This window comes from Uranotaenia lowii, chromosome 2 (assembly GCF_029784155.1).
Source record: "Uranotaenia lowii strain MFRU-FL chromosome 2, ASM2978415v1, whole genome shotgun sequence".
Taxonomy (NCBI): Eukaryota; Metazoa; Arthropoda; class Insecta; order Diptera; family Culicidae; genus Uranotaenia; species Uranotaenia lowii.
In genome coordinates this window covers 410,818,960-410,831,602 of record NC_073692.1, presented here as the reverse complement: position 1 = coordinate 410,831,602, position 12,643 = coordinate 410,818,960, and the positions used below count along the sequence as shown (strand labels likewise).

Genomic DNA, 12,643 nt, shown 5'->3' with positions numbered 1-12,643 from the left:
TAATTTGTTGACTTTTTTGTCATTTTTGTCTTTTGACATTTTTGACTTTTTGGACTTTTTCGACATTTTTGACTTTTTGGACTTTTTTTACTTTTTTGAATTTTTTGCGTTTTTCGACTTTTTTGACATTTTTGACTTTTTTGACTTTTTTGACTTTTTTGACTATTTTGACTTTTTTGACTTTTTTGACTTTTTTGACGTTTTTGACTTTTTTGACTTTTTTGACTTTTTTTGACTTTTTTGACTTTTTTTGACTTTTTTTGACTTTTTTGACTTTTTTGACTTTTTTTACTTTTTTTACTTTTTTGACTTTTTTGAATTTTTTGACTTTTTTGACTTTTTTGACTTTTTTGACTTTTTTGACTTTTTTGACTTTTTTGACTTTTTTGACTTTTTTGACTTTTTTGACTTTTTTGACTTTTTTTGACTTTTTTGACTTTTTTGACTTTTTTGACTTTTTTGACTTTTTTGACTTTATTGACTTTATTGACTTTTTTGACTTTTTTGACTTTATTGTCTTTTTTGTCTTTTTTTTCCTTTTTTGAATTTTTTGACTTTTTAAACTTTTTTGATTTTTTTACCCTTTTGATTTTTCTGACTTTTTTTGACTTGATTGGCTTTTTTATCTTTTTACTATTCGAACTTTTTTTATTTCTTGGCTTTTTTGACCTTTTAAATTTGATGACTTTTTTTTAATTTCGGACTTTTAGACTTTTTGGAGTTTTTTAACATTTTTATATGAAATTTATTGAGTCTATATGGTTTGAAAAGCAAATTTCCGGTATTTTGATTCCATTATGTAGTACATATACCCTATGAATATTTTTATTATGTAGGTTCACGTATTTTTCTCAACAATTTTTCACTAACAAAACTCTTTCTATTGAGAATCGTAAGAAAATTAATATAGTTTTGGTGATTTGGACGTTTGTTACTTTTGGACTTTGAGTTTTCTCACTTCACAATCATCTTTTAGCTAGAAATAGGTCTATTTTTATTAAATTCGAACTGATAAGGTTTTCAGAATTAAAAATTTATAAACAGATTCCTTTTTACCCCCCAGAGCGGCCAAATGGTCGTCGAAGACATTCTTGAAACCTGGCGCCTTGTGCTGGTGATCTTGTTCCTGTCGCTACTGGTTAGCTTGATCTTCATAACGATGCTGCGCTGGATTGCCAAACCCATGGTGTGGATCTCAATTCTCGGGGTGATCGCTGCCCTGAGCTACGGTAAGTTTGATCTTGTTGAAATATCTTGTTTTGAGAGATTAAAGTCATTAAACCTTTTCGTATTTCACAGGAGTTTACTACAGCTTCAAGCAGTACGACTACATCAGCAAACATCCGGTCGAAAGTCACGTGAATGTGTCGCCTAATCTAAGTTCGCTGTTCGAGTCCTGGTTCAAATCGGATCAAACCTGGCTGGCGATCTTGATCATTCTCTCCATTCTTCTAGTTATACTGTTGCTAGTAATTCTGGTCCTCCGCAAACGGATCGTGATTGCCATTGCCGTCGTCAAGGAAGGAAGCAAGTGAGTTTCGAATCAATTGATCCCGACTTTAGAACAATTAATACCAACTTTAACTTCCCTTCAACAGAGCGGTGAGTGCGATCTTCTCGACCGTATTCTTCCCGGTCATCCCTTGGTGTCTGCACATCTTGATCATTTCGTTTGCGGTGGTGATCGGGCTGCACCTAGCCTCGATTGGAGATCCTGTGCATCGAGTTTACGGCCTGAATGCCTCGCAGTCCTGTGTTTGTGACAACGGCTACAAAGATGGGGACATCTGTGATCCGAAAACGTTCAACGATCATTGCCGGAATCCAGTCAGTCGACAGTCGGATGGAACTCGCTGTATCGAGGCTGCGTGTCACTTCCAAAACATCAACAGTCCCAAAGAAGTGGGCTATTTTCATGTAAGTGACTGTCAAAAATGTCAAAATTGTCAAAACTGTCCAAATTTTCAAAATTGTCGAAACTCTCAAATATTTTCTTGTTTTTTCAGGCTGTCAACGTTGTCGGATTCTTCTGGGGCATCTGCTTTGTGTCGGCCTTCGGAGAAATGGTCTTGGCATTCACCTTCGCCACCTGGTACTGGACCTTCCGCAAGAAGGATCTTCGCTTCTTCGTCCTAACAACCGGTGTTCTGCGGACCGTTCGCTATCATTTGGGAACCCTAGCCTTCGGTTCGCTGATCATTGCCATTTGTAAGATCATTCGAGCGGCACTTGAATACGTGGATCATAAGCTGCGCAAGTTTGACAACGGTGTCGTTAAAGCGATCCTCTGCTGCTGCAAGTGCTTCTTCTGGTGTCTGGAGAGCTTCCTTAAGTTCCTGAACACCAACGCGTACATCATGTGTGCCATCCACGGGAAGAGTTTCTGCACCAGTGCCAAGGATGCGTTCAGTCTGCTGGCCAGAAACGTACTCCGGGTGATCGCGCTAGACAAGGTCACGGGATTCCTGTTTTTCCTATCGAAGTTGCTCATTGCCTGTGGAATGGCCGCCGTTACCTATACGTTCTTCGACAGTGGAGCCGTCAAGCAGCTGAACTATCCCTTCATTCCGGCCATCCTGGTGTTTATTGGGACGTTTGTGATTGCGTCGGTGTTCTTCAGTGTGTACTCGGTGGCAGTCGATACGCTGTTTTTATGCTTCTGTGAGTATGCTTGAACATTGTTTTATTTTTCTTGATTCTTCAAATTTTTTATCTTTTTTTTTCAATTTTCATAATTTTTAATATTTATTTGATCAGCTTTATATTTTCTTTTAGATTTTCATGATTTTCATGATTTTCTAAATTTTCTTGATTTTCTTGATTTTCTTGATTTTCTTGATTTTCTTGATTTTCTTGATTTTCTTGATTTTCTTTTTTTTCTTGGTTATCTTGATTTTCTTGATTTTCTTGATTTTCTTGATTTTCTTGATTTATATTTTATTTTTTTATTTTCTTGATTTTCTTGATTTTCTTGATTTTCTTGATTTCCATGATTTTCTTGATTTTCTCGATTTCCTTGATTTTCTTGATTTTCTTGATTTTCTAGATTATCTTGATTTTCTGGATTTTCTTGATTTTCTTGATTTTCTTGATTTTCTTGATTTTCTTGATTTTCTTGATTTTCTTGATTTTCTTGATTTTCTTGATTTTCTTGATTTTCTTGATTTTCTTGATTTTCTTGATTTTCTCGATTTTCTTGATTTTCTTGATTTTCTTGATTTTTTTTATTTTTTTGATTTTATTGATAATTTTTATTTTCTTAATTTTCTTGATTATCTTGATTTTCTTGGTTTTCTTGATTTTCTTGATTTTCTTGATTTTCTTGATTTTCTTGATTTTCTTGATTTTCTTGATTTTATTGATTTTCTTGATTTTCTTGATTTTCTTGATTTTCTTGATTTTCTTGATTTTCTTTATTTTTTTGATCTTCTTGATTTTCTTGATTTTCTTGATTTTCTTGATTTTCTTGATTTTCTTAATTTTTTGGAATTTCTTAATCTTCTTGTTTTTTGATTTTCTTGATTTTCTTGATTTCCGTGATTTTATTGATTTTCTTGATTTTCTTGATTTCCTTGATTGTTTTGATTTTCTTGTTTTTCTTGATTTTCTTGATTTTATTGATTTTATTGATCTTCTTATTTTTTTTTATTTTCATGATTTTCTTGATTTTCTTGACTTTCTTGATTTTCTTGATTTTCTTGATTTTCTTGGTATTTTTATATTTTTAATATTCATAATTTTCTTGATTTTCTTAATTTTCTTGATTTTTTTGAGTTTTTCGAGATTCTAGAATTTCTTAAGTTTTTGATTTTCTTGATTTTTTTGATTACATATTATAATTTTGTTAAATTTTTTGATTTTCGTGATTTTCTTGATGTTTTTGATTTTCTTTATTCTCTTATTTTTCTTCAATAACTTTGTTATCTTAATTTAATCGATTTTCTTGATTTTCGTAATTTTTTTGATTAATTTGGTTTTCTTTTTTTTCTTGAATCACTTAATTTTCTTGATTTTCCTAATTTCCTTGATTTTTTAGTTTTTTTGACTTTCTTGATTTTTTCTGAATTTTCTAAATTTTCTTGATTTTCTTGATTTTCTTAATTTTCTTGATTTTCTTAATTGACTTGATTTACATGATTTATTGATACATATTCCTGAAATTCCTGATTTCGGGATTTCCTCGATTTTCTAGATTGTTCTGTGTTTTCTTGATTTTTTCCTTGATTTCCTTTATTTCCTTGATTTTCTTGATGTTCATGATGTTCATGATTTTCTTGATTTATTTGATTTTCTTGATTTTCTTGATTTTTTTATTTTCTTGATTTTCTTGAATTTCTTGATATTCTTGATTTATTTGATTTTCTAGATTTTCGCTTGATTTTCGTGATTTTCTTGATTTTCAAGATTTTCTTGTTTTTTAAAATTTCTTGATTTTATTGATTTTCTACATTTTCTTGATTTACTTTATTTTCTTGATTTTCTTGATTTTTCTGATTTTTTTAAAATTTTCTTGATTTTTTTTGATTTTATTGATTTTCTAGATTTTCTTGATTTTCTTGATTCTCTTGATTTTCTTGATTTTCTTGATTTTCTTGATTTTTTTTTATTTTATTGATTTTCTTGGTTTTCTTGATTTTCTTGATTTTCTTGACTTTCTTGATTTTCTTGATTTTCTTGATTTTCTTGATTTTCTTGATTTTCTTGATTTTCTTGATTTTCTTGACTTTCTTGATTTTCTTGATTTTCTTGATTTTCTTGATTTTCTTGATTTTCTTGATTTTCTTGATTTTCTTGATTTTCTTGATTTTCTTGATTTTCTTGATTTTCTTGATTTTCTTGATTTTCTTGACTTTCTTGATTTTCTTGATTTTCTTGATTTTCTTGATTTTCTTGATTTTCTTGATTTTCTTGATTTTCTTGATTTTCTTGATTTTCTTGATTTTCTTGATTTTCTTGATTTTCTGGATTTGCTTGATTTTCTTGATTTTCTTGATTTTCTTGATTTTCTTGATTTTCTTGATTTTCTTGACTTTCTTGATTTTCTTGATTTTCTTGATTTTCTTGATTTGCTTGATTTTCTTGACTTTCTTGATTTTCTTAATTTTCTTGATTTTCTTGATTTTCTTCATTTTCTTGATTTTCTTGATTTTCTTGATTTTCTTGATTTTCTTGATTTTCTTGACTTTCTTGATTTTCTTAATTTTCTTGATTTTCTTGATTTTCTTGATTTTCTTGATTTGCTTGATTTTCTTGATTTTCTTGATTTTCTTGATTTTCTTGATTTTCTTGATTTTCTTGATTTTCTTGATTTTCTTGATTTTCTTGATTTTCTTGATTTTCTTGATTTTCTTGATTTTCTTGATTTTCTTGATTTTCTTGATTTTCTTGATTTTCTTGATTTTCTTGATTTTCTTGATTTTCTTGATTTTCTTGATTTTCTGGATTTGCTTGATTTTCTTGATTTTCTTGATTTTCTTGATTTTCTTGATTTTCTTGATTTTCTTGACTTTCTTGATTTTCTTGATTTTCTTGATTTTCTTGATTTGCTTGATTTTCTTGACTTTCTTGATTTTCTTAATTTTCTTGATTTTCTTGATTTTCTTCATTTTCTTGATTTTCTTGATTTTCTTGATTTTCTTGATTTTCTTGATTTTCTTGACTTTCTTGATTTTCTTAATTTTCTTGATTTTCTTGATTTTCTTGATTTTCTTGATTTGCTTGATTTTCTTGATTTTCTTGATTTTCTTGATTTTCTTGATTTTCTTGATTTTCTTGATTTTCTTGATTTTCTTGATTTTCTTGATTTTCTTGATTTTCTTGATTTTCTTGATTTTCTTGATTTTCTTGATTTTCTTGATTTTCTTGATTTTCTTGATTTTCTTGATTTTCTTGATTTTCTTGATTTTCTTGATTTTCTTGATTTTCTTGATTTTCTTGATTTTCTTGATTTTCTTGATTTTCTTGATTTTCTTGATTTTATTGATCTTCTTGATTTTCTTGATTTTCTTCATTTTCTTGATTTTCTTGATTTTCCAGATTTTCGAGATTTTCTTAATTTTCTTGATTTTCTTGATTTTTTTGATTTTCTTGATTCTCTTGATTTTCTTGATTTTCTTGATTTTTTTGATTTTCTTGATTTTCTTGATTTTCTTGATTTTCTTGATTTTCTTGATTTTCTTGATTTTCTTGATTTTTTGATTTTCTTGATTTTCTTGAATTTCTTGAATTTCTTGATTTTCTTGATTCATTTGATTTTCGCTTGATTCTCATGATTTTCTTGTTTTTCAGGATTTTCTTGTTTTTTTAAATTTTCTTGATTTTCTTGAATTTCTACATTTTCTTGATTTACTTTTTTTTCTTGATTTTCTTGATTTTTCTGATTTTTTTTAAATTTTCTTGATTTTTTTAATTTTAATGATTTTCTAGATTTTCTTTATTTTCTTTATTTGCTTGATTTTCTTGATTTTCTTGATTTTCTTTATTTTCTTGATATTCTTGATTTTCTTGATTTTCTTGATTTTCTTGATTTTCTTGATTTTCTTGATTTTCTTGATTTTCTTGGTTTTCTTGATTTTCTTGATTTTCTTGATTTTCTTGGTTTTCTTTATTTTCTTGATATTCTTGATTTTCTTGATTTTCTTGATTTTCTTGATTTTCTTGATTTTCTTGATTTTCTTGATTTTCTTGATTTCTTGATTTTCTAGATTTTCTTGATTTTCTTGATTTTCTTGATTTTCTTGATTTTCTTGATTTTCTTGATTTTCTTGATTTTCTTGATTTTCTTGATTTTCTTGGTTTTCTTGATTTTCTTGATTTTCTTGATTTTCTTGATTTTCTTGATTTTCTCGATTTTCTTGATTTTCTTGATTTTCTTGATTTGCTTGATTTTCTTGATTTTCTTGATTTTCTTGATTTTCTTGATTTTCTTGATTTTCTTGATTTTCTTGATTTTCTTGATTTTCTTGATTTTCTTGATTTTCTAGATTTTCTAGATTTTCTAGATTTTCTTGATTTTTTTGATTTTTTTGATTTTCTTGATTTTCTTGATTTTCTTGATTTGCTTGATTTTCTCGATTTTCTTGGTTTTCTTGATTTTCTTGATTTTCTTGATTTTCTTGGTTTTCTTGATTTTCTTGATTTTCTTGATTTTTTTGATTTTTTTGATTTTCTTGATTTGCTTGATTTTCTTGATTTTCTAGATTTTCTTGATTTTCTTGACTTTCTTGATTTTCTTGATTTTCTTGATTTTCTTGATTTTCTTGATTTTCTTGATTTTCTTGATTTTCTTGACTTTCTTGATTTTCTTGATTTTCTTGATTTTCTAGATTTTCTTGATTTTCTTGATTTTCTTGATTTTCTTGATTTTCTTGATTTTCTTGATTTTCTTGATTATCTCGCTTTTCTTGATTTTCTTTATTTTCTTGTCTTTTAGATTTTCTTGATTTTCTTGAATTTCTTTATTTTTTGTTGGATTTTTGTAATTTTGTTGATTGGCCAAATTTCTTAAATGTATTGATTTTTTCGATTTTGTCAATTTTCTCGAACTTTTCGATTTTTTATATTATCGCTATTTTCTTGATTCGCTTTCTTGCCTTTCTTGATTTGCTTTATTTTCTTGTTTATCTTGATTTATTTTTTAAATCACGTTACTAAATTCTCGAATGCTGATTAAATCTTTTCTCATTTTCCGTCTATTTCTAGTGGAGGACTGCGAGCGCAACGACGGCAGCCAGGAGCGTCCCTTCTACATGTCCAAAAGTCTGATGAAGGTCCTGGGCAAGAAGCAAAAATTTACTCCACAAACTTAGAGAACGGAAACTCTCCATGCCTTCAAACAAGATGGCAAAGCAATTTTCAGTCAAATGAGTGAAGAATCACGGATCACAGGATTAGTTTGTAAGCCTATCCAAGCCAAATGTATTGATCAAATAAGTTAAAAATTCAAACCTAAGTTAGTAAGATGAAGATGAATTCAAAAATCACAGAGGCCAAAGTCAAGACATATTGTGGAACAGAATGGTGATCAAAAGTTGTGAAGATAACAAAAAAAAAGAAATTAAAAATGGATTCACAGATCCAAACACAATTAAGGAATAGTGCAATCAAAGTTTAACAACACACGTAGAGCTTTCCGTTTCCCTTCCTCCAATTTGAATGGAGGAGAAGAAACAGTTTGATAAACAAAAAGACTTACCCTTAAGTAACAAAACAAGTACTATACACATCTATTAAGTAAACAAGAAAAAAAAACCAAACGTATTCATTCACCACCATTATAGCATAGCAGCTATCGAAAGTTCTTAACTTTTGTAAACAAGAAAGTCTCCACGTATTTTTGTATGAAAATATTCATGTACTACGTAAAAGTTTGTAATTTAAACTTACGTACATATGTAGAAAGTTAAGTGAGAGAAAAAAATCACTGTAAGTAGGGTTGTACAGCAATAGGAAAGAGGGAAAATGGACAGGGTTCTAAGAGATTGTTACTAAATGAGGACTGTTATCGAAGGTTTGTTAAGGATTGTTAAAGGTTTTGTACTTGCGAACAAGAAACGGTGTAACAGATAAGTAAGTAGCTATCGATGTAAAGATTTTTGTGAGCGAATTTGAAACGATTGTGATCGATTGCGATAAGTGAATGCAAAAACCGTATATTCGTAACGTAACAACGTATGTTTAAGTGATAAAGTGTTGTTGCGCCCACTGCTAAAAAACTGCTCCTGCGGTGTAATTCCATGGTAGAACTAGGTAGCCGAACCCCATCAACTGACAGTTGCGAATATCACTTGCACTACACTCTAATTCTCCTTGACTCAAATTTGAAGGAAAACAATTCAAAATGCGCCAAAACTGGGAAAACTCAAATTTTGATTAGAACAGCAAAACTCAGAAATGAATAGTAGGGGTTTTCGCGAATTTTGAGTTGTTTTCAATCAGGCATTTTTAAGACGCGTTTGAACGGTCTGAGCCAAAACAACTCAAAATTTCTAAAATTTTGACACGGAAGGAAATTATTATTTTTTTTTTGTTTTGAATAAATTGAAATTTTGAATCAAATAAAATAAATAGAAAAATGTCTGAAAAAAAGTTTATTTTTCGTCGCTTTTTTCCACCCGGGATGGTGTGTGGCAATAAGTATATTCTGCTGTTGACGATTAGCATATTGCCCTTCTGCCAACAGACGAATTTTCCGATGGTGTACTGGAGAGCGTCAAGTATGTATGGTTTGCTGCTCTGCCGAGACTTCCACCGGTCCCAGCAGCGAAAACTAACGCCGCATCCGGTGGAATTTAACCTTAAAAACTAGAAGGCGTGTTCATTCTGGCCAGCATGAAAACACCGATTCTACGCCATCTATTTCACAATCGGTGCGCTCGGCGTTGGCATGAGATCCTTAAAATATGACATAACATCATCCATCTTCATCGCCGTAGCCTTCTGAGCGATCCAGTTTCTTGATCATGAGCAAATCGGCATTTTGCCCGCTACCTTTACGCGATTCACCGATAAACTTCTACCGCTGGTGCAACTTTTTAATGATGTTCGAACACTTCTGGTTGGTTACTGTAAGTTAAGGAAAAACGGAGTATTAATGTTCTGTTTGTTTTAAGTTCTTATTTTCAAACAAGGACTGCATGACAATGTACAAATAGCCCAGTTGGTAAGCTCACCTTCAGAAGCAACCTTCAATTTCTAAATGACTCAAGCTAGCATTGACCCGGGCTATCCATTTGTGGTTTTCCAAGGCGATGCTGCAGGGATGCATTCACGCTGGTGCTTGTGGGAGGTTCTTCTGAGCTAGACTCATTTTGACCAGTCGAAGTGGTTCACTCGAAAGATAAAATCTATTAAGGGAAGAATTCTTTGAGTTATTCGAGGGATAATAAATACTACTACTGTATGCACTCTGGATACCTTTCCGCCGGTTAATGATTCCTGCCGTACTGCATGGCATTCGTTTTCTGATTTTGTTTTGTGAACTGATGGTTGCTTTCAGAACACCTCCGCGGTTAGCCAGTAGAGGTTCCGTTTAGAGTGAATCTGCAACGAGAGATCAATTTCAATTATTTTTTTAACGAAGATAGTTGAAAAAAAAACTCACCGCCTGATTCAAGGTGCCAACGGACACAGTAAGAATTCCCATTCTGGATGACAGTGAATCTCCGCCTTTGCCAACCGAGGAAGCGCTTTTCTTCGAGACATTTCAAGGCTGTGGCGAACTTCGCCTGCTAGGATCGGTTTGTAATATGTTTCTGGGGAATCAAAACTACCTTTGCTGAAAGCAAACAAATAACAAACTGGCTTGTAATCCACATAAATATGAGCCAACTGAGAAGAGAACGGTTTTTGTCAATAAAAACGTTAATTAATTAACAGCTGTGTGTTGTTTTTGGTTTTGGTATTTCGATAACTTAAAATGCCGGATTTTCCTCAGCCTTCGTATTGCTGATGAACTTGAGTTCTTAACAAGATTACAAGGTTTGAGGTAGCATCGAACCTCATTAGTAGTTTGAAGCTTCGAAAGACATTTTTCAAAAAAAAAAAAACTAAACTGAGTATACTAAACTGATAGTAACATCAAATTATGGAGGGTAATGCTACAAAAATCAAGCAACTGGTCTCAGTGGTTTCTTCCTAACAAAAAAAACCTTTCAATACCAACCTTGCTCACGGAAATCAATGCCTTGATATAGTCGCATATTCGTCATCATCTCCATCCGAATCTTTGCTCGTTTTTTATGCAGAGATGGCGCGATTCCTCAGTCAATTCATTGGTATGACACTTAGCGATAGCACGCGTCAGCCCATGAGAATAACCATGAGAACAGTCAGAAAGGACGAGAAACTCATCCTACGGTTTAGAACAAAACAAATAAAAAATATTGTATTATATGGTAGCAATTTGAAATCGTACCTTGATAACAATGTAAGATGTGTTTTGGTTTTCCATTTTCGAACACGACGCGGATGATCCGGATCGAGAGCTGTAAGTTACGGTGTGTTCGTGAATTGATTTTTTCTTATTTGGTTCACTTCTTTTTGCTCCAGTTTGACATGCATCTTGCTATCCGATCCCAACGATACGGTGTGGGCAATGATAAATTTTGCTGGCTTGTTCCAGGGAAATATTTATCCGGCTACCATAACGATTCCTATAAGAAAAGATTGATTAGTTAAATTTTCATTTAAAATCACATTATTATTATTTGAATTCTAAATATATTGTACTTATTTTTTCGTCAACCACTCCGAGCGTCGCATCCAAACAATCATTTTGTGTTTTGAATCTCTCTGAGTTGTTTTTATCTATTTTGCTCGAAAAAGTGTGAGTCTTTGCTAAGTCCCAGGATTTGGAACTCGCTAGATGAAAACAACTCAGAATTTTGAAGGTTTTCTACTCAGTCGTTTTCATCTTCATACATGATGCGACTCTTGAATCGAAACAAATCAGTCTCTGAATAATTTAAAATTACCGTGTAACACAAGTGCGCACTGTCTGTCAATGAGGGTCGGCGGGTAGGAACGAGCTCATCTAGCAGTTTCCGTTTTGTCAGTCTGTACCGTGAGGTCTGTGAGAATAAATCGAGTCCGCAATGTAGAACATAATTTGCTATTTGTTCGAATAAAATTAGAAGTCCCTTGCGTAAGCCGTTAGTTTTTTGAAACTGAGTGGATCCGGAAAGAAAAGCTTAAAATTAAAACACAACGTAGGGTCCGGTTATCGCTCGACGGTACAAGTGTATTAAACTTTTAAATTTTTTTCGAAGAAAAAAAAAACAAACAGTAAACTAAATCAGGACAAGTTAAATGAAGATGAGTAAACGGAAATACCTCCAGAAATGAATGTTCTTAAATAAAAGTTCGATTCCACACACAACACGTAAATATTATTCTCTCACCAACACGTGGAAATGACACATGAAATGGAAATCAAATTTTAACGAGTGAACTTACTTATCCACCAATATGAAATAAACTCATATAAGCATTCTTAATAGTTGTCGATATGACTTAATATCACATGACAATTCTACTGTACACTACTAAATCGTTTCACCTCGGACTTGATCTTGAATCCTGGTTCGATACCTCAAATCAAAATTTTCGTGAGCAATTTTCTTCATGGAATCACGTCATACGGCACCAATGCATAAAAATTTCCGTAAACATTCCTCGCCACGAAAGTTGTTCGCTTTAAAAGACATCCTAATCAAAAGATATACCATGGTATTTTCAAGCCTGTCCTCAAAAGCATAGCCCGCCTTTTTGTAGTAAAATAAAAACGAGTGCTGAACAATATCTAGATTTTTTTTTCCAATCTCTAAACATCTAATTGCTCGAAATAGATTTCGCAAAATCCTTTTCTAATAAATTCCCTAACTTGGGCATCTGTTTCAACGCATTTATCTACGTATATGCGCCTCGTAGATTATTCTGGTTGAAAATAAAAGAGTTGAAAATCTTGGAACGGTTCAGCAGTTTTCACTGCTGTCACCGAATATAATAAAAATAAGGAAAACGAATAAGTATCAGGTATCAGTTCGAAAGAATTAATCCTTGTCTAGTATCTGGATTAGAAACCTATAACTTGAGACGGTTTTAAGGTTTAGGCTCCAGTGTCAGCCATCGAAAGCAGAATGCA

The 12,643-nt window shown here is 31.5% G+C and overlaps 1 protein-coding gene across 6 annotated transcripts in view; it reads left to right on the top strand.

Annotated features, from left to right (window-relative positions):
- LOC129743810 (choline transporter-like 2) overlaps nucleotides 1–11,996 on the top strand; it is a 79,649-nt gene extending 67,653 nt beyond the window's left edge. For all 6 annotated transcript variants that reach the window (XM_055736007.1, XM_055736008.1, XM_055736009.1 and 3 more), the window contains exons 6-10: nucleotides 1,064–1,229; nucleotides 1,300–1,531; nucleotides 1,599–1,917; nucleotides 2,007–2,661; nucleotides 7,702–11,996. In XM_055736007.1, the coding sequence (XP_055591982.1) occupies nucleotides 1,064–1,229; nucleotides 1,300–1,531; nucleotides 1,599–1,917; nucleotides 2,007–2,661; nucleotides 7,702–7,808 (1,479 nt within the window). In that variant the 3' untranslated portion in view covers nucleotides 7,809–11,996. The remainder of the gene's footprint in view (nucleotides 1–1,063; nucleotides 1,230–1,299; nucleotides 1,532–1,598; nucleotides 1,918–2,006; nucleotides 2,662–7,701) is intronic.
- Nucleotides 11,997–12,643: the final 647 nt, after the last annotated feature.